The 23,362-nt window shown below is 34.0% G+C and overlaps 2 protein-coding genes across 2 annotated transcripts in view; both read right to left on the reverse strand.

Moving 5' to 3' along the window:
- Positions 1-23,362, reverse strand: part of LOC106662272 (5-hydroxytryptamine receptor-like) — a 338,924-nt gene that overhangs the window by 4,372 nt on the left and 311,190 nt on the right. The gene's annotated exons all lie outside the window — the stretch shown is intronic.
- Positions 12,735-14,355, reverse strand: LOC106662273 (COP9 signalosome complex subunit 2-like). The gene has a single exon (XM_014386249.2). It carries the CDS (start codon positions 14,102-14,104, stop codon positions 12,779-12,781), a length of 1,326 nt encoding a protein of 441 aa, XP_014241735.1. The 5' UTR covers positions 14,105-14,355; the 3' UTR covers positions 12,735-12,778.

Genomic DNA, 23,362 nt, shown 5'->3' on the forward strand with positions numbered 1-23,362 from the left:
AAAAATGAATGTATACAACGTTAGAAATTTTAGATAAAAAACAAAAAAACACATAAATATAAAACATCAGTATTTCACTACCACTCTGAACACAACAGACAAGAATGACACATCTACACGGAAAACCAACACTTTGAGTGAGTACAAATACTTTGATTAAATCTAAAATTTTCTAGCATTGCATAAATTTTTTTTTAATCTAAAATTTTTTAACATTCCATAAATTATTACAATTAATTAAGGTTTTTAGTTGAGATGAAAAAAAGTTAATGGCACGAGCGGGATTCGAACCCACGATCTTCGGCTAGATACGCCGCTGCTCTACCACTTGAGCTATCGTGACCTCGATCCACTCGGACATCAACTTCCTATCTCAACCCCACCTTATGAGTTTTCAAATGTCGTGTAATCGGTTTGGATTCTCGACGACAATCGAAATGGCCACGGAGAGCTTTAGTGAAGTGGACTTCATATTAATTCTTTAAATTCACTAATTTCGTGGTCCGCTTGAAAAATGGCAAAAAGGAGGGAAAACTCATAAGGTGGGGTTGAGATAGGAAGTTGATGTCCGAGTGGATCGAGGTCACGATAGCTCAAGTGGTAGAGCAGCGGCGTATCTAGCCGAAGATCGTGGGTTCGAATCCCGCTCGTACCATTAACTTTTTTCCACCTCAACTAAAAACCTTAACTAATTGTAATGATTTAATTGGTCAAGCGGACCACGAAATTAGTGAAATCCAATAAATTATTATTTTTAATCTAAAATTTTCTAGCATTGTATAAATTCATTTTTTTGAATCTAAAATTTCTACCATTGTATAAATTAATTTTTTCACATCCTACATGTATTTGTAAAATTTAAACAATGTTTTTAAATCCCAGGCCCTGAAGACGATCTCAATAAAGATCGAAACGTTGGCAAGATGAAAATGTTTTTGTAAAACTTACGTCACAATCGACCGCATCTCACGATCTCCGAATAATTATTATAATAATATATTAATTTTTATAGGCCACTATTTGTGTGTTGTTTGGGAATTTAATCTATCATCACGAGGCTGTACCAAAACAAAAAGAAAAATAAGTGAACGCAAATAGTGTTAACTAGAGGCAATAATAAATAAATTTAAATGCAACTGGTTGTTTCGATCAGGACTTAAGGGTAAAGTCAAGCAGCAAAATACAAATTATACAAGAGAAACAACCATTCTAAGGCTCTTTGTCGACAACAATTCCCTTCTATAGATTATCTCCTCCCTTTGGATTCCCACAAGTTTACCAATAACAACCGGCAAAAAAGGGTTCGGTCAAAACCGACCTCTTTTTCAAAAAAACAGCTTTTACCGCAAATTAGCCGTCGTTCTTAAAAAAAAGAGTGACCTTTTGTGGAAAACCCCTTTCTTAAGTACACAGTGATTCAGGACAAAATAGCAATAAGTATAATTTATTTGTAGAAATGAACATTTGTAAAATCATCGTGAAGTCTCGAATAACGTTTAACCCTTCGAAACCAGGGGTTCCTTTTCATCCGGCTAAAAATGTCAGGGAAATATCGTTAGTAAAATAAAACGACATTACAATTTCAATTCATGTTTTGATATCGGGAAAAATGATGTCGGATACATTTCAGTTAATATTTCACAAGGGTCAGTTCTTAGTAACTTTCAAAGAGTTTGTCTACAATAATAAAAACTATAACTATTTGTTTTGTTTTTTAAACAAGGGGTTGCAACAGCAGAGGTCATATAAACCCTCAGGGTGCCGGTGTTTTTGAAAAAAAGCCCATTTGTAAGTATGTCGGAAATGCAGGACCGCTGGATTCGAACCCGGGACCTTTACCTTACAGTGATGAGCGCCGTGTCAACGACTAAACCTTGCGGCCACCGACGCCCCTATAACCTTGTCATATGTATATAATGTGGGAGGTTTATGGAACGACAGACAGCTGAGGTCATCATCACCAGCCCTGTGCGTGTTTTCCTTCTTTTCAGGTCTTTCACGCCCGTGTTGTTTTTAGCTGCAGCCATTTGAGCGTCTCGATCTGATTACTGAATATCAATTTTTTATATGTATGCAATGTCGATATCCTAAAATGTTAGCCTCTCGTTCCTGCCTCAGATGGTCAACTACCGAATAGACATAAAACATACAATAAACATAGAAGTCTGGTCATATTCACTCCCCCAGCATGCATATCATAGCGAACCATACTGTATAAATATGTAGGTACATATATACAATAATTTAAAAAAAATTAGTTCTAAGTTTGTGCACAAATTTATCACTTGGTAAGTCCACTGACTGCAATTCTTTCAAAATATACGCTCAAATATAAATAAACCGGACACAATTATTTTGTTTTTATCGTTGTGTTAATCACAATATGCATATTTTTATTTAAAGTAGTTAAACGATATCACAAATTCATGAGTTTTAATAAAAAATAATCAATTATAATGCTGTGACAAAAATTTAACAAAACAGGAAAATTACTTCAAATATAACTAACAATTTATTACTTAGTTTTGCTCTTAATGACGCATATTACCATCTCTGGCTTTTCAAAGGGCCTTTACTCTCCTAGGTATTTCGTTTTGTGAAACCGAATTCCATTTTTCAACGAACGGTTTGAAGCATTTCATCGCTTGTTGGAAGCGGCGAAGTATGTCTAACCCGTCTCTTTATCATGCCCCATAACTGTTCTAACGGATTCGTGATGGAAGAACGTGTCGTCCAATTCATTGTGGCAATCCCTACATCCTCCAAGTAATGGGTGAAGACCCGAGCTATGTAGATGCGGTCAAGCATTAACATGAATTATCACGAAATTATGCCCAATATGGAGCAGAAGAACTTCGTCAATTTATCTTCGTGCAGTCCATTCTGTATGATGATCAGTTCGGGCATGGACGTTGATTCCACCCCATAACTGACTGTCTTGGAAAGACTCTCGCATGCCACATGAAGCAAAGGGTCCATCTTCGTTGATTGACTCTTTAAAGTCCTACTGTCAGTTTTATTGGATAATCGAGGAATAATTCATTAGGAACTGTTAACACACAATCAAACCCTTTGGTAGAGGTATACTGTGCGCAGCTAGATCATGTTGAGTCAGCGTTGAAGGAAATCTCCCGTCATGGTGAATAGACGCAACGTCATTTTTCACCATGATAATGACAGATCTCACATAACTGCACTCACTCAGTGTAAAATCGCCGAGTTAGGCAACCATGCCTCACCCTCCTACTCTCCAGACGTCGCCCCTTCCGATTTTTACCTGTTCCGCTCCCTAGACGACCACTTAAAAGGTAGAGAATTTTTGAACGAAAAAGCTCTGAAAATCTGACTTAAAGATTTTTTGTCGTCTTTCGTCAGACCTGTATGCAGAATATTTCTTCTGCCAAAACGTTGGCATTATTTTATAGGAAAAAAAATTAAATTATGTTTTGGATTTAAAATAAATACATTTTGAAAGTTTGACTTTTTCTTTTTTGAAAAGCGAAAACGCTTATGCACACATTCAATAGATTGACACGAAACTAAAAAGACAAGAACTCAACCAACTCAGAGGTCTACTAGAACCTAAATCGGCAGTGGTTGTATACAAACTAAACATTTAGAAAGCATTAATCAGACCGAATTGATCTACAGTCGAGATGTGAGCGAAACCTTTTAACTTCCAAATAATTAAATCCTTTCAATCCAAAGTCCTCCGTCGTATTTTCAACGCTTCCGTCTGTGTCAATAACCGAGACCTAAACATACAATTCGCGAAGGATCGGATCTTTATCAACGTCATTTTACAAATTCCACATCTAGTTCTTGTTTCAACCATTACCACACTAATAAACCTTCAACCTAGCTATCCTACATGCCGCCTAAAATGATAGTGACCTAGTGAACTAACATAACCCTAATCTTCTTTTCTATCTTCGTGTTTTGACAGGTTTCTACCAGACCTTTATTTCTATTGAACTTCAGGTAATGTTTAAAAATGAATACAAACTGACTACTAAAACTCAGAACGTTTTACAATATTTATTCGGAGATGGTGTGTTGCGGACTGGTGTGGCGTAGGTTTTAGAAAAACATTTTCTTTACCGTGCCAACGTTTCGATCTTTATTGAGATCATCTTCAGGGCCTGGGATTTATAAACATCGTTTAAATTTTACAAATACATGTAGGATGTGTAAAAAAAAATTATACAATGCTAGAAAATTTTAGATTAAAAAAAAGAAAAAGAAACAATTTATTCAATGCTAGAAAATTTTAGATTATAAAAATGAATTTGTACAATGGTAGAAAATTTTAGATTAAAAAAATGAATTTATACAGTGCTAGAAAATTTTAGATTGAAAAAAAGAAAAAGAGAATTTATACAATGCTAGAAAATTTTAGATTAAACAAAAAATGAATTTATACAATGCGAGAAAATTTTAGATTCAAAAAGAAAAAATGAATTTATTTTAGATTGAAAAAAAGAAAAAGAGAATTTATACAATGCTAGAAAATTTTAGATTAAACAAAAAATGAATTTATACAATGCGAGAAAATTTTAGATTCAAAAAGAAAAAATGAATTTATACAATGCTAGAAAATTTTAGATTAAAAAAATAAATTTATACGGTGCTAGAAAATTTTAGATTATAAAAGTGAATTTATACGATGCTAGAAAATTTTAGATTAAAAAAATGAATTTATACAACGCTGGAAAATTTTTGGATGAAAAATGCATTTATACAATGCTAGAAAATTTTAGATTGAAAAAAAAAGAAAAAGCAAGAATTTATACAATGTTAGAAAATTTTAGATTATAAAAACGAATTTATATAATGCTAGAAAATTTATATTGAAAAAAAAGAAAGAGAAAGAATTTATACAATGCTAGAAAATTTTAGATTATAAAAATGAATTTATACAATGCTAGAAAATTTTAGATTATAAAAATGAATTTATACCATGCTAGAAAATTTTAGATTAAAAAAATAAATTTATACAATGCTAGAAAATTTTAGATTAAAAAAATAAATTTATACAGTGGTAGAAAATTTTATATTATAAAAGTGAATTTATACAATGTTAGAAAATTTTTAGATAAAAAAATGAATTTATACAATACTAGAAAATTATAGATTCAATCAAAGTATTTGTACTCACTCAAAGTGTTTGTTTTCCGTGTAGATGTGTCATTCTTGTCTGTCGTGTTGAGAGCGCCAGTGAAATATTGATGTTTTATGTTTATATACGTTGGTTTTTGAAGGTGGGGGAAGGAAGTCGGGATAGAAAGACATTTTTTATATGAGGAGTCGACTTCTTTGAGGTGGAAGGAGCCGTCAATGGGAAAAACGTGGGTAATGGTTCGGTCTGTCAGGATTATACAGACGGGAATAATTAGGGAAAGGAAAGCCAAATTATTGAAGAATTAGACTATGTAGAAATGTTTCATGTGTAGAATGTTATATTCTATCTTTCAATTAATTAATCTTTATGTAAGGTATTGGCTGAGATAAAAAAGTCAGTGTCACGAGCGTGATTCGAACCTACGACCTTCGTCTCTACCACTTGAGCTATCGTGACTTCGATCCACTAGGACACTAACTTCCCATCCCAACCCCACCTTTTAAATTTTCCCTCCTTTTTGCCATTTTTTCGCCTTATTTAGCCGAAGGTCGTGGGTTCGAATCCCGCTCGTGACACTGATTTTTTTTTATCTCAGCCGATACCTTACATAAAGATTAATTAGTTGAAAGATGTTATTTGGCCAATCGGACCACGAAACCTAATAAATGTTATATTATATGTTTTATGTGATGTGATACACGGAAAACAAACACTTTGAGTGAGTACAAATACTTTGATCTATAATTGTCTAGCATTGTATAAATTCCTTTCTTTAATATAAAATTTTCTACCATTGTATAAATTAATTTTTTTAATCCAAAATATTCTAGCATTGTATAAATTCATTTTTTCCACATCCAACATGTATTTTTAAAATTTAAACAATCTTTATAAATCCCAGGCCCTGAAGATCATCTCAATACAAATCGAAACGTTGGCACGATAAAGAAAATGTTTTTCTGAAACCTACATCACACCAGTCCGCATCACACGATTTCCAAATAATCATTGACGGTTATTAAACACCACACGTTTTATAGTATGTGATTAATATGCTGATAAGCTGGGATAAATTTCAATCTGTCAAAAAATTAAAAATGATATCTAAAAACTTGTATACATTTTTTTGGTTGTTATTTTGTAGTTGTTTAAATTAGATCCTGATTAAAAATAAAGCAAATTTCCTGTTTTTCATGGCTGAAAATTATTCCAGTTCGTTGGGAAGACGAGCTTTTTTTTAAATGGATTTTTTTCCTAATACTTAAGAGCATTTCCAATCGACGGAATTGCGAAAGAGCTGAAAATTGCTGTACATTTAAGAAAATGTGAGCGAGCTGGAAACGGATTGAAAGAATCCGTGCCGGCATGTTTTAGCATTTAGACGGCCCTACGAGGGGCGGGCAACTCCAATTCCGGTTAGTTTTCAACCAACTCTCTTGGAATGCGTTTCATATTTGCCTGAGGAAATTGAATGTCCTGCTTGAATGCCCGCTTTTCTGTCAAACAGGGGGAGGGCGGCCATCGGGAGCTAGATTTAGAGGTTGAAAGTTTTTTGCGGCCGGACATGCGGCTCCCGTGCGCCCTTCTAACAAGGTTTTACACGTGTGACAATACCAGTCAACCCTGGATGAAAAGGGAGCAAATGAAGGATTAGAATAAACTGGATATAACGTCATTAGGCTTACGGAGGATTAAGTTGATTTATTTCTTTAAGCAAATGCACTTTTCTCTTTTAAAATTACAACTAACGACTAGTTGGAGATCGTGAGATGCGTGTAGGACATACATTTGTAAAATTTAAACAATATTTTAAAAATCCCAGGCCCTGAAGATGATCTCAATAAAGAACGAAACGTTGGCACGATAAAGGAAATGTTTTTCTAAAACCTACGCCACACCAGACCGCATCTCACGATCTCCAAATAATCATTAACTAACTGTCACTAAACACCAGACATTACAACTAACATCAAAATAGGTGAAAGTAAAACAAAAGAGGTTTATGTAAAAAAAAAAAAAAAAAAAAAAAAAAAAAAAAAAAAAAAAAAAAAAAAAAAAAAAAAAAAAAACCCTACGATAAATATTTGATTTATTTAAACGCTTTAAAAGAAAATAACCTTTGTTCTAGGCTGGGAACAATAAATACCGTTACACTGCGGCCTGCGAGTTGTTGAACAGTTATCAGCAACATTGCCTCACGTAACAAATACAGGAGGAAATAACTTTTAAAAATCGTTTATCTATTGTTTCAACGGGGTATTTTTCATTCCAATATTCTTCATTTTTTCTCGTTTTTTATTTTACTGTTTGTATATTTTTTTTATTTGCAGGAGTTGTCGATTTACAGGCTGCGTATCACGGCGCTGATCCTACTAAACCATCACGACTTATACATTTTACCGGTTTTAATCTATTTCAACCCCGTAATAAACGGTGCAATGAATTAAAAACGTTAAGAAAAATTAATAAGTTTATTTATTTTATTTATATATTTATAATCTGTAAGCTGCTGATTACTCGCTACCTTTTGTGATTTTGTTATTTGTGTTTTTGCTGTTTTTCGTTGTAAACCTCTTACAGCGTTTTTTTAAATTTTTTATTTATCACATTATTTGTTTTAATAAATTTCTAAATTAATAATTTTTTTCAATCACAACAGGTCCCCTTACACAGATCTTTAGCCGTTATAATTATAATTATATTATAACGTTTCCGGGATGGACCGCTGGGCGGCGATCTGGTTTTACAGGGATTTTTTTTTCCCCTGAGAGGTTTTATAACAATTTTTAAAGAGAATTTTTGGCGGTTAGAACATTTTTAAACAATATAAATAGACTATTTTGACTAGTAATAAAAACATGAGCACAATGAAACAATTAAATAAAAATATTGTTAAATAGATCTTACCAGCTTAAATAAACCCGTTAGACTATATACCTTTATAAATCTAAACAAACATTTCATATAAATTATTTAAATATATACATTATAACTTAGACTAGATATTTCATATAAGTAATTCAATTTTATACTCATATAAACATGGGAATAATGAAAACAAAATAAACAACTTAATTTACTCAAACATGCTAGCTTAAATAACCTTAACGGACTATATATATTTATAACTTTAAATATAACTTCTCAAATATATAATTTAACTATGTACATAATAACATAAAAACAAGACATTGCATTTAAACAATTCGATTATATACATATACAATTATTTATAAAATGAATATATTGACTAGGGAATTAACATAGAGATCATAAAAACATACGAATAACAAACCTAACTTCTTAATACTACCAGTTTAAATACATGATTAAACCTTATACATTTATTTTAAACTACCATTTTAAATAAATAATTTAACTATATACATTCATAATTTACACAATCAGTTCAAATAAATAGTTCACTAAGAGTAATTAAATTTGTACATTGAAGTTGTTTATTTACATACATAAAATTAAAAGCCCTTGTGGGAATTTTTTTATTATCGATGATTTTCATTTTGATTTTGTGAACTGTGTTTAGTTTTTTTTCATAGACATACTTTATAAACTCTTTATAATTGTGTTTGTTCTTTGTCAGTTCTACCAATTTACTTTCGTCATCTATTTTTGTTTTTATTTCCATTTCTATTATTCTTCTTTTATGGTTATAAACTTCGCAATTCGTCACAATATGTTCAGCACTTTCTATTTCCCCACATTGGCATAAATTGGTATTTTTTAACTTGTAATTATATAAATATTTATTAAATTCTCCATGCCCTGTTAAAAACTGGGTAGTAATATAATTTGGTTGAATAAAATTCCCGTTTTTGATTCTTGATTTAATGCATGGCAAGAATTTATAAGTAGTTCGCCCTTTTATGCTTGCACTCCATCTTGCTTGCCATTTTGTTATAATTTCGTTTTCTAATTCTTTAATTTTTTCACTATAATTATTCCATGTTGTTTTCCTTAATTTGTGAATCTCTATTTTTTTAAGGAGTTCTAAGTCAATTTACTCGCTACCAGCTCGAAAGTCCCTGATCACACTAATTCGCTTATCCGCGTTGTTTCTGTCAGATTTTACATTTTTATAGAACAATCTACATCCACTTAAAATGACAGCTACTACAAAACTATTTTTCGAACTTTTTTACAAGAAAAAAAAAAACCTTAGCGATACTTTTTAAACACCATCCAGCAGACACGATTTGAGAAAACATTTAGGCCGCTGTACCGGCCACTGCCCTCTTAGCTATCATGTGAAAAAAAGGACAGAACCGAGACTTGCCATGCCAACTTTGTCATTATGAGCCAGGGATATCGGCACATAACGTTTGTTTACGTGAAGCAATAGCCCAGACACTTCTGTAGACAATTCTCACAAGAAAAGAGAACGAAGCACGAAGTGGCATCAAGAAAAGTGCTTATCCTTATAGGAAAAGTGCATTTTTCAAGGTATAGCTATAATTTATGGGGATTCCAAGAGCTATTTAGGTCGCGGAGGAAAGGTTTAACCAACTCCCCCTCCCACCTAAAAAAAATGTAATAAGTTATTTTAAAACAAATTATTTATTTTGCTGAATTTATAAATTTCTATAATTTTTAATTTATAATAAAATGGCACAACTAATTTAAATGGTGCATAATTAATCAATGAGGGCATCCCCAAAGTCCTCTTAGTTTTAAACAATATCCCAGAGGGTCCTCCTTTCCGGTGGAAAACGGCCCGACCCCGCGGTGGACCGTAAATAAATAAAGCAGAGAACCTGTAGACAAAGGACTGTTTCATTAAATTACCCGGGACCCGAAAGTACTTTCCCAAGGACGTCACACCGGAAAAGATTAATTTATTCACCGCCAGCGGCAGAGGGCGGGATATGAGGAGGATGTTATCGCGAGGTAGAACGCCGCCGATTCCGATTCTCAGGGGGGGCGGAAAAGAGATTACCGACCCTTGAAATATGGTATTGAAATATACCGTAGACGCTCACATGCAAAAACGAGAGAGAGAGAGAGAGAGAGAGAGAGAGAGAGAGAGAGAGAGAGAGAGAGAGAGAGAAGCAGTGTGCGTGTGTGTGAGAGAGAGAGAAAGAGAAATAGACGGAAAGATAAAAAAAGAGCAAAAGTGATAGGGCACCGTAAATTCCTGGCTAATCTTACCCTAAATCATGTGAAGTCCAGCATGTAATTGATGTAAAAATAATGGGATTTTCCTAAAATATTGCTATGCATTCCCTTTACAAATGGAACGTATAATGTCTGTCGATGCGTTTGGGTTTTGAATTTATTTTAGATTTCTGTTGTAAACGACAAATTGCACTTGAAAATCACTTATCCGCCTATCTTGCCTAAACCACAGCTGGTTCCTTTTTCTGCAGCCTTTTTATGTAATCTACAGAAACCTACAAACCTTCACGAGCTGCAGAGAAATCGTCGTCGATGACATCAGTCTGTGCGGCAATTCTCCCATAAAGATTATCGAGTTCTCGACCAGAGTCCGATTGCACACGACAGAACAGCTCATGAAGTTGACGTCATGAAGAATGAAGAAGAAAATTCGAACTCAAACTACATGCTCACAGAACCCTGGGCAATACCACTATCGATTGTACCATGTATACTTTTCATATCACAGACGAATGTTAAACAAAATCGTCGTCAATTATTACTCAAAATAAATCTCATGCGTTATTCTGTCTGTTTTATACCAAAATAAAATTTGATACTCAGTCAGTGTCTCATTTTAACTCTGTACAATAAATTAAAAGCGACTCGCTGGTTTAAAATAATTAACTACTATGTTGACAATCCTTATTTTAATCAGAATCAACTTTTATTTACAAAGTTACATGACTCGGCATAATAGACTCTTTCATATTTCTTACCGTTTTACTAGCTATAGTATAAATGCTCCTATTGACAGAATTTTGCCTTCCGTCAATAACTTTCCTCTATTATTACAAACATTTTAAGGTATATTTTCTTTAATAATTTCTCAACTCCCTGTTTAAAATAATATAATTTTTTACATATCTTTAATCTTTAAGTAAGGTATTGGTTTAGATAAAAAAGTCAGCGTCACGAGCGGGATTCGAACCCATGACCTTCGGCTAAATACGCCGCTGCTCTACCACTTGAGCTGTCGTGACTTCGATCCACTCGGACAACGAATTCCCACCTCATCCCCTCCTAATTTTCCCTTCTTTTTGCTATTTTTCAAATGTCGTGTAATTTATTTGACTCTCTGCTAGCCGAAAGTCATGGGTTTGAATCCCGCTCGTAACGCTGATTTTTTTTATCTCAACCAATACCTTACTTAAAGATTAATTAATTGAAAAAATTTATTTGGTCAAAAAAAAACAACTATTGTTTCTAAATCAATCCGATACTTTCAGCATTTGTTGTTTTGTAATTTACGCCTTGAGCTGTAATTATTTGTTGATATACACCTGGACTATGTATCATTTTATCATGTTTTTATTATGTAAAAAAGATATTGCATCAATTATGGATACTTTACTAATAAGTTTTTTGCAAATAAAAGTACAATGGACTGTATTATTTATCTTTGAAACGATGGTGACAATGAAATGGTAATGAAAAGGTAAATAAAAGTAAGGAGGGATAAAATTAACTGATTTAATTATTTTTGAAAGTTATAGTTTCGGTTATTTAATTTAAAAGGTTTTTCTTGAGAACAGCTGAAATAATATGAAGGGATTTAAAACGAATTCATGAATCTACAAAACATATGTCTTAATATTAAATTTTATTTTTTGATTTATTTATTTTTATTTTTTTATATTTTTTGGGGGGTTTACGCTGGCATATTACCCATTTCATTTAATTTATTCACTGTAATATGCCATTTTTCATGACAGATTTAATAACTTGAATAAAACATTTAAAATAATTAAATTCCTATGCAATAAAGGCTTCAGAAATGTTTACAAAGCTAAAATAATCTATCTTGGATAGATGCCAGAAATGAAATAACGACATTTCATTGGATTTTCAATTTAAGCATGCAGATACAATGTTTATCTTGTCTTTATATCCTTTTAATGGGTTCGGCAAGCCATCTGTAAGTTACAGAATGTGAAAGTTCCGCCTTTGTTTTTCTTCTAAAAAATCGAAATATCTAAGTAAAATCGTCTCGGCGTAGGGGAGGATTTAACCTATCCTACTTCCTTCAGGCGATGTTTGTGGGTATTAATTATCAGTCTGCGTATTGATGGATGGGTTGGTTGAAATTTGTGTTACAAATTCTTAATCGATTGATCGATCCTATTACCGCGAATAGGGATTTTAGCGTGGGGATTGATATCAACGTACACAAGGGGATGAATTAGCTATGCATCGAAGGGATCCTTAACATCATTACTGAGACATTTCTCAATAATTATTACACCTTAGAAATTAATTACATTAACTTTTCAGGTGTTTTATGGTAAATTGACAGAGAAAAATAATAATTTTTTAAACACGATGTTTTAAAATCCTGGGACATATGGGTAGAGACATATGTATGTGTATAATTGTTAATAGGATTTTTAAAATGTCTAAATGTAATTATGCATAACACTAAACAGAAAGAAAATCAGGCTTACTTTGATATTATTGACGTATATTTACTTTAGAAAGATACTCTTACAATAGTTTACCAAGAATGCTGTTTTGAATTGAAGCGAGGTGCTCTACCCATTTGTCGACCGAAGAATAAAGAGTGGATCGGTTCCCTTGTTCTTCCAGGATGAGCACCTTGTTGACCTGATCGATTTTTCCTTTGATGGTGTTGTCGAGGATGCAGGAGACAAGAAGATTTTCAACTTCCTCTTCGTCTATGTTGAGCTGTTTCGATATGAAAGGGATCTTGAGCCTACGGTAAGGCTTGATTATTTTAAGCAAGACCTGCGAGCGGCAATTTTTCGTCAGCTGTTCGACGTGTTCGCGTATAAAAGGGTCTTCCATCAAGTTAGTTTTGTTGAGGCGCAGAACTGTCTCGAATTCGTTCAGGTTGCCGTTTTGGTACGCTGAAACGAGCTTTGTCATAGCGAGTATGTCCGGATCGTTTTTGTACGGCTTGGCTTCCTGGCTGTCGAACGGGTTTATGTCAGAGCGCATGAGCATATTCGCGAAGACGAGATATTTCAAGCAAGTCGTCCTCCTCGAACTGCCCGATTCGTCGTAATTTTTGAAAGCTTCGAAGAAGTCCGTGTGAGCTTTTTCGTACTGGCCTTCGGACAAGTGCATTTTACCTCCGCATTCTCTTATGACGCCCATTATCCACGGATGGGGGATCGCCGATTTGATCCTTAGAGACTGTTCGTATAGAGCTTTGAGCGTTTTGTTGTTCTTCTGGCTCGTGTACATCTGTATTTCCAAAGCCAATATTTCAAGGAGCTGAGTGCCTTTTTTCAAATCGTCTTCACCGTCGTCCGTCTGGCAAGCTTGCCTCAACTGCTTTATGATCTTTGCCAGTTTTTTATACTCCCCCATGTCGTAGTAGAGTTTTCCGAGTTTTGTGTTCGTCTTGAACCACAGCCTGTCATTTCTCGTCTCTTTCAACGCTTCCAAAGTCGTCTCGTAAAAGCTTTGCAAAAGTCCCATGTCTTTCGAGGACGAGACATAATCCAAGATGGAATTTATCGATTTCTCACTGTGGTTTCTTGTCACAGAACTTTTTATGTACGTCAAAAGTCTTTTATAGCTGGCCATCATGTCGTCGTATTTGCCGAGCTTGAATAATAATTTTATCACCTGCTTTAGTGCTTTAAAACCCCATTCGCCTTTCTGTTCTCCTTCCAGTTCCAATACTTTAAGAAAAGACTTTAAAGCCAGGAGCGGCTCACCTTTGAGCGCTTTCGAGTTGTAATATTGGTTCTCCAAATCCGCGTCCGGCTCGGAAGTGCTCTCCTCCGTGTACTCCAAATCGTATTCTTCATCTTCCTCGCTCACGAACACTTCGTCCGACATTTTTACCAAAAGAAAATGAAGCCTGAACTACCTCTTCGCGAGATCAGGTTACTCAGCAGCTAATAAAATCATAAACTTTGTGGGGCAAAAATAATTCAACGATATCTGGCAATTTTGGTTGTTATTTTTTGTTGGATTTGAAATTAAAAAAAAGTTGTGTTTACAATTGATATTGATGCGTATATTTTTATTAATAATTATTTTCAGTTTACTGCCGTTTAGTAAACTTTGCTGATCATGTGTTCCTTTGCTCGATTGTCAATGTCGTATGGTTGACATTAAAAATTACCCTAAAAGTAAATATATTGATTTTATCTGTTTTGTATAAGTTATACATTTTCAATTACAAAAAAGCAGCTTAATAACTGGTATGCTATATGCATTTGAAAAAAAAAAAAAAAAAAAAAAAAAACAAGAACCTTCCATCTTTTAAAAACAGTATTTTCTTTTACTTCATTTATTTATATCTACAGCTGTATTTGTATAACACACAACCAGCAGATTCGATTTAATTTAAAAAAAAATCTGCGTTATAGAGAAAGCTACCCATTGGCAGCTGCTATGAATTAATCTTTTAAGAAGTCAGGAAATACGTATGCTTTTCAGGTGCGATTTTCAGGCTCAAGTGCGCACGTGCACGTACATACATACAAACAGAGTTGTATATACACCTAGTTGAGCCTATTCGCTGTTTGTAGTTCACCGGCGATTCTAGCTTTTGCTATTTAAATAAATTGTCAGCAGACTCGAGAATCACCCACCCCGGGTCTTGGCAGACTGGGGGCAGACCTCAGACTTATCTGTCCAGCCACAGAGGTTGGGCTTCAGGTGCTATCAACAGCTAGGTCAATTCAGCGCAGCATGCAGTGCCAAACCCATTCTTACTCACGTTCATTATACATTCACTCCTGTTTACATACCATTCATTCAATTAGGGTGTTGGAGTACTCGGTATTCTTCCATAGACCTTCTCACATCTCACATTAACGCTAATATATACATTCACTCTTAACCCAAGCTAGGTATACACAACTATTATTTGTATATACAATAGAACAACCCCGTTTCCCCTAAAAATCGGAACAAGGACCCAAATTCTCGCTGTAGTGTTCAAGCACATTGTTAAATCGGGTGGCATTCCTGCGCGCTCTCTGTATGGAGAAATGGAATTGCACTCTTCAGTTAGGTGGGGCACATGAGCAACCTTTCTCTGCATGCTCTGTAGGCTTTGGCCCAAAAGTAAGATTCTCGCATGACCTATTCTTAATCGGATGAGGATGACCTTTCTTCTACGAGACAGATCTCCCGAAGGCCACCCATCGGCAGTGTTCTTGATACGCGAGAGCTTCTCTGATCCGGCCCATTGACGCTGCCATCTTCTTTTAATCATATTTTTTATTGCATTCTTAGCTTCACAGGGCCGGATCGCGGTGGATAGGTCCGGATGTTGGGACTTCCCGGCTTTAGCCGCCTCGTCCGCCTTTTCATTACCCTCCAGACCTATGTCTCCAGGAACCAAGATAACAACCACCGTTTTGCCGAACTCTCCAGCTCCTCGTTCTCTCCAACAACTGCACTGCGAGAAGGTCGACGGAAAACTGTCGCTGACCGCAGTAATCGCGCTGAGGGAATCGGTGCAGACTGAGTAGGCAGAGCCATCGTCTCGAATCAACCAAACGCGTGCCAAATCGCATACAGTTCTACCGTGTAACAGGCACATGTGCTACAGTGCGGCGCTTACTCCCATTTAACTTTGAGTAAGGATGTAAATGTAGAAAGTGTAAAGTTGTAAATGATAGTAATTAGGAACAACTGTAATCCTGTAGTTATTAATTATTAATTGTATAAACAGTATAAATAAAGAAAGGGACGAGCCTTGCAGGGGTAGAGGGGAAGACTGACTCGTCAGCGAAAAGGGTGACGACGAGTCAATCTGGTACGATCGAGAGAAGGAAATGCTGCTCAGCCTGCTCTGCCTCTATTTAGTTAAGTCCCCCTGCAAATCACCTTAAGTCATTTCCTACGCAACCCTTCCAATCCTCCCGATTACAAAAGTACTGGTAATTTTATTCTTCGGTTCATACAGGAAGTAAAGGAGGTCACCTTTCGGTGACGCTGACGATTGGCTAAACCTCTTTACAATACATTCTCTATATTATTCACAATTAAACATCCATGAGCAAGGCCAGGATTCGAACCCAAGACCGCTAGCATGGCATATACGAGTCGGACGCCCTAACCGCTCTTCCACCAATAAGGAGTAAAAAAAAACTTCAATTTTTAAGGCTTTTAAATTTTTTAAAATAAATTTTATTCACTGTTAAATAATTAATGTGTCTGTTTTTTAATCATGTATGCGGGTTCCAAGTTAATCTCTTGTCAAATGCAAATTCTATATAGGTAACTTTGACGGACTGAGAAATAGATTTGTTTTATAAGCATATGCTAGGAAAAGTCTCACGGGGTAGTATATTGTGATTTGGAGGGGTTAAACTTTTTTATTTTACCAAAACACAATACACCATCGCTACCTAGGGACAGACAACTAAGTCACAACCTTTGTCTATTGCCGCATGGATAACATAGCATTGACCTCCCAAAATATCTAAAAAGAAAAACTCTAAATTGCTGTTGGTCTGGGACGCCGGAAAGGGTGTTACTGACACAGAAAACAATGGTAAATTCTTGGTACATTCAACTCATGTTCAAATGTAGTTTTATATAATGATTTTAAATAATCAATGTTATGTTTGAGATTTTATGCTATTTATTTATTTTAAACTTCAATTTTTAAGGCTTTTAAATTTTTTAAAATAAATTTTATTCACTGTTATTGTAGATTATGTATCTGATGAAGGACGTGAGACGTCCGAAACGTTGTCAATAGATGTTTTGAACGAAGCATTTGGACTTTTCTTCTGGGGCCGCTCACCTCAACATAAGTTTAAAATTAGCAATTTTTTATTTTATTTTATTTTTTTGAAGAGGGTTCGCAACAGCAGAGGTTATATCAACACTCGGGGTGACGGTGTTTTTGAAAAAAAGCCCAATTCTAAGTAGGTCGGATTCGAATGCATGAATGCTGGAATCGAACCCGGGACCTTTACTTTACAGTGATGAGCGCCGAGACAACGCCTAAACCGTTGCGGCCACCGACGCCCCATCGTTAAACTTTATTTTTAAAAAAGGGTTAGAAGGATTAAACTTTATTTTACGAACATTGTTCGATTTTTCAATTATTGACATGTGGTTTTGTAATAGTATTTTTTTATATCACTTATCTTACCAAAAAACTTTAGTTTTTCTCGTATTACTCTTGTGTATCACTTTATCCATCAGCTGTACGTTTTTCCGAGCCTAATTCAATTCATCGGACTAATAAGAACTCAACCTTTTTCCCAATTTAATTTTCTGCCGCAACCTTTTAAGGCGGTTGGGGGATAACGAAATTTTCCGAGACGAAGGCAGGCCTTGCTGAAAGTCCCCAGCTCCCGCACCATATTGTTTATTTAGCATAAACATTCAAATCAAAATCTTTTCTGACGTGGATATACTATGCTCATCATTCTCTGAGATCTGATTCTGTTTGACATTTAAGACACCCTTATCACCACATTGGACGGCAAAATCTCTCTGTTTTTCTTGTTGAAAAGCCAGAGAAGTTTTTGAGCAGAAACAAACTTTACGTAGCTTTATTTTGTTATTAATTTTTTTCCTTAAACATTTGGCAGTATGAAATAACGTGTTCCAAAATAACATTTATGAAATTCACCGTCAATTCCGTCTATTTCTTCTAAATATAAATTTTTACTTTAATGGAGCCATGATATAAACAGGTTAGAAAATTTACATTTTCTACACAACCCACAATAAACAAAATTTAGGCAGGAGAAAAATTTGTTAAGGAAAAACTCAAATCTTATTACATCAGCAAGGCATTATAAGGCACTACACTCAGATTGAACAATAATAAAATAATAAGCAAGGATAGATAAAATAAAAACAGCCAATAAATAAATTATTATACAGGATTAACTTAATGAAGTGCATAAGAAGGCATGGCAATTAATTAATTTTTAATGTTAGAAGGTGCCCAGTAATATGATATCTCAGAACAATATCCTTCAGTCGTTTGTGCTTGCATTTAGAGTAATGAAAATCATTTATTTAACCATGTTAGTATTCGTTAAACACCTCTGTTAAAACCTTTTTCTTAGAGTGTTTATAAAAGTAGAAATAATTTTTATGTTAATGAAATATGCAAACAGTCGCATTGCTGTTTTTCAATTACAAACCAGGTTGTTTTTTCGGCATAACGATCCTAAAATATCCTAAATTTCACGTGAACAATTTAATAATTAATAAGAGGTAATGCATAAAATTTGATACCTAAAACAAAGACGTCATTAAGCTAATTAACGTTTTTTAATTTATTGAAGTATAATGTAAAAAATACATTAACCTTAAAATATATACTATTTTTTCTGTCAATCATTATTTTTATATTTATTGTGGATTTTTTACTCGTCGATAGGTATCAATTAGGGTAAAGAAAAATAAATATCTCCGAATTTCCCTGTAAAGTTTCAGTATTGTTGACGGGAAGTTAGGATATTGATTTCCGTGTCATTTCTATTTATGCTGGCAATACATAAATGTGCTAATACCTACAAGAATGTGGCCTTTAAAATAACACACTTGTGCTAATTTAGTTAACTTAATGGAGAAATAATATTTTTCAAACACATTTAAGAAAATTTTTTTATCAAATTTCAAAAATTCAATGAAAATATTTATTGAACCAAAAGGAAATCTATTTTTCTATCTGATAATCTATTATACTATGGGCTCTTTTCTGCACCACCGGCAACTTCTTATAATTTGTTGCACATGTCTAGACCATATAGGGCATACATAAAATGGTTACAAGCCTAATATATAACTGATATATACTTTTTTATATTTAAACTGAATTAAGGATATTTTTTAATTAAAAATGGGAAAACAGTTACTCATTGCTTTTAGAAATGCAAAACACTTTTTCCCATGATAGCCAAAATTTGATTTTTTATCCAAATGCCAAGGTATTTGTTTATTTTTGTTAAGTATCTTTCAATTAATTAAAGTTTTCAGTTGAAATAAAGAGTCAGTGTCACGAGCGGGATTCGAACCCACGACCTTCGGATAGATACGCCGCTACTCTACCACTTGAGCTATCGTGACTTCGATCCACGAGGACACCAACTTCCCATCTCAACCCAACCTTTTGAATTTTCCCTTCTTTTTGCCATTTTTGAAGTTAAAGTTGGAAGTTAGTGTCCGAGTGGATCGAAGTCACGATAGCTCAAGTGGTAGAGTAGCGGCGTATCTATCCGAAGGTCGTGGGTTCGAATCCCGCTCGTGACACTGACTTTTTATCTCAACTAAAAACCTTAATTAATTGAAAGACATTGATTGGTCAAGCAGACCAAGAAAACTAGTGAATTTTTTAAGTATATTGACAGAGGAAATAATAATTCGTTTCCAACCATACTAGTCTGCCTATATTTAGGTATAAATATTTTCATTGAATTTTTTGGGGGGCAGTAGATGCAATTTTTGTCTTAAATGTGTTTGAAAAATATTATTTCTCCATCAAGTTAACTAAATTAGCACAATTGTGTTATTTTAAAGGCCAGGTTCTTGTAGGTATTAGCACATTTATGTATTGCCAGCATAAATAGAAATGACACGGAAAGCACAAACTGCACGTCACCAATTTTGAAATTTTACAGGGAAAATCGGAAATATTTATCTTTTCTTTATCCTAGTTGATACCTACTGACAAGTGAAAAATCCACTATAAATTGAAATATACTGATTGACAGAAGAAATAGTTTATATTTTAAGGTTAGTGTATTTTTTACATTATACTGCAATAAATTAAAAAAGGTTAGTTAGCTTAGTGACGTCATTGCTTTAGGTATCAATTTTTATATACAGGGTGAATTGCTACTCGTGCTACAAACTTCTCCAGTAGATTCTTCACCCTAAAATGAACAAAAAAGTTCATATTGTCCATGGTCCGATTCTCAACCATTTCAGAGTAATTTCGCTTTTTATCGATTTTGAAAGATATCACGTCCTGGCGTCGGAAAATCGTGATNATTGGTGAAATCGGATTTTAAATTGGTCAAAAAATGACAAACTTCTGGCAAAAAGTTTGAAAAAAGACGTTTCGTTGTTAATTCCAATAACTTCCTTCTCCAGCAAAGTAAACGTTAATTGCGTTTATTGTTTACATTCGACGTTTACATGCGATTTAACTTCTTTTCAATGAAATGCGGGATACATCGAAGAATCTTCGTTAATAAATTTTTTCTCTCACACGTGGCGAAGAGCCGTGATTCAGTCAATATTATAGTAACACACACACACACACACACACATAGTCAATTTTAGGGAACCACATCGAATATAGTGGGTGCTAGTCGTTTACACTCTTTTTTGAAAATATCTTTTACTGTCACCGGCGCACGCCCAGGGGACACATTCTGGGTTTCTCCGACGACAAAGCTTCTTTTCTTCTCTTTTCAATACGGTTTTAACATCTGTTGGACATGACCAGGGTGTCCAAGTCATGCAGCATCGGAACAATAATTCTTTGGCCGCTTTGTCAGCCCCTTCATTTTATTTTAGACCGACGTGACCCGGAATCCAAAGGAAATCTTAGATGTTGAAATTTATGTGACCTAAATAAGTGAAAAACTGGGTTAAATTATTTTTGTTATCAAGAAACAATGTTCCACTTCCTTTTCCGCACCAAAAAACCCTAAATACACATTTTAGTAAAAAAAAAAAAAAAAAAAAAAATTGAATAAAATTTATTGGGAAAACTTTTTTTTCTTAAAGACTTACAAATGATTTAGGTTTTTTTTCGAAAATCATAAAAATAATGATAACTCTGAAACGACTCTACCGATCCACTGGGAACTTTACAGGGGGTATAGAAGGGCACAAAAGTTTTCTTCATAAATAAATCATAACCGGAGAAATAAATTACAACTTTGAGGAATTTTCATATCTTATATTTTATTTTTATTTTATAAAATATAGTCTGAAAGTAGAGACAATTTCGCTTTCCAACGTTTGAAATAACTTGAATATGAATAAAAAGCAGAGGAATTATAAAGCTTATAGTGAAACAAATGAAATAAATGTGAAAATTTGTATTTTTTAGTGGCTTAATTTACTTTCTAAACATGTTTTGTTTTTTGAAACTTTTTATAAACCTCCTATGACTTAATACCCTACTTAAAAAAACAAACCGATCTGAATTGTAATAACTTCGTAGTACAGGAACAAGAAAGGCAAAACATCATAGTTAAAAATATAATTAAATTAGTCACTTTTAGAGCCCATTGGCAAGAAATCTGGGACATGTGACTAATATTTTTGAGCTAGTATCACCAAAAAAGGTTTACTTAAAATAGGCGACCTCACATTTTTTGTCAAGTGATCCACTTTCAACAGCAGAGTAAGCCAAATATTGATTTTTTGAGATTGAAAGTTTTCTTTTATTTTCAGAAAACTAAATATTCAATTACAAATAATTTAACAAATTGGCCTATATAAAAGTCTCGTTAAATTAAATTGAAAAAATTAATAAACTTTGAAACCTTTTGTACCGAGGTGGTTTGTCTTTTGCAAAAATTGTTGCGTTATATCCGTCTGTTAAAGAATTTATGGTTGTAATTTACTGCTGCAAATACAATAAACAAAATACTTTTAGTCAGTGGAATTCGTTATAAAAAATTATATAACGTAAATCTAGTTAAATGATTAATTGAGCAAGGTTTTGCACAAAACCAAGATAAAATACTAAACACGAGATTGTTTAAAAAGACTATTGATGCAATAATATATTAATCCGTTATATCCCGCCTTTTTCTGTAAGGTTTATTACAATATCAGTCAAAAAGAAGTTGAAGGAAGGGGGGACGCGCTCTTTGAAAAGTCCCGCATCACATCATCAAGACAGATCGTCTCGTCCACCTTAATCATCCCCTTTCATCTTTTTACCCCCACTTCACAGGCTAAAACGATTTTTATATTTTCTTGATATCTCGTATATTTCCCGTCCGCTTTTTTCAGTTTATACATTTCCGTTTTATCAATCTTGTAAATAATTCATGAGATCGTATTTACCATTTATGTTGATTTTTGTCATATTGTTGTTAAATAAAACCGTGGACATCAAACAAAAACAAGATGTCATGCAGTATTAATATAAAGCAGTACGGATAAATATTGACGAAAGTTTTTTTTTAGTGGGTGGCTAGAATTGAATTTTCTTCCGTGTAGTTTTAGGAACATATATATATTTACAAGTCACGTAGAATATATATCTTTTAAATATTTCTTCATATCTTCGCATTTAGGTATAATCCAAAATAAATATTTGTTTTAATGTACATTTAATCTTAAAATTCTACTATCAATGATTATTCAGAGATGCGATCTGGTGTGAAGTAGGCTTTAGAAAAACATTTTCCTTATCGTGCCAACGTTTCGATCTTTATTGAGATCATCTTCGGTGCACACGTGGGCACTCTCAACACGACACACAAGAATGACGCATCTACACGGAAAACAAACACTGTGAGCCTTGAAGATGATCTCAATAAAGATCGAAACTAACTAGTTTTCCTGGTCCCTTGACCAATTAATATTTTTCAATTAATTAAGGATTTTAGTTGAGATAAAAAAAGTCAGTGTCACGAGCGGGATTCGAACCCACGACCTTAGGCTAGATATGCCGCTACTCTACCACTTGAGCTATCGTGACTTCGATCCACTCGGACACCAACTTCCCATCTCAACCCCATCTTTTGAATTTTCCCTCCTTTGTGCCATTTTTCAACCATTTTCATTTCAACCAATACCTTACATTAATTGAAAGAAGTAATTTGGTCAATTAGATCACGAAATATAATTGATTTAATAAGTAAAACGAAGTAAACCATCATTAAAGCTCTTCGTGGCCATTTCAATTGTCGCTGAGAATCAAATAAATTACACGACATTTGAAAAATGGTAAAAAGGAGGGAAAATTCAAAAGGTGGGGTTGAGATGGGAAGTTAGTGTCCGAGTGGATCGAGGTCACGATAGCTCAAGTGGTAGAGTAGCGGCGTATCAAGCCGAAGGTCGTGGGTTCGAATCCCGCTCGTGACACTAACTTTTTTTATCTCAACTAAAAACCTTAATTAATTGAAAGAT

The sequence above is a fragment of the Cimex lectularius genome, unplaced genomic scaffold (assembly GCF_000648675.2).
Source record: "Cimex lectularius strain Harlan isolate CLEC.00 unplaced genomic scaffold, Clec_2.1 scaffold3, whole genome shotgun sequence".
In the NCBI taxonomy this organism is placed as follows: Eukaryota; Metazoa; Arthropoda; class Insecta; order Hemiptera; family Cimicidae; genus Cimex; species Cimex lectularius.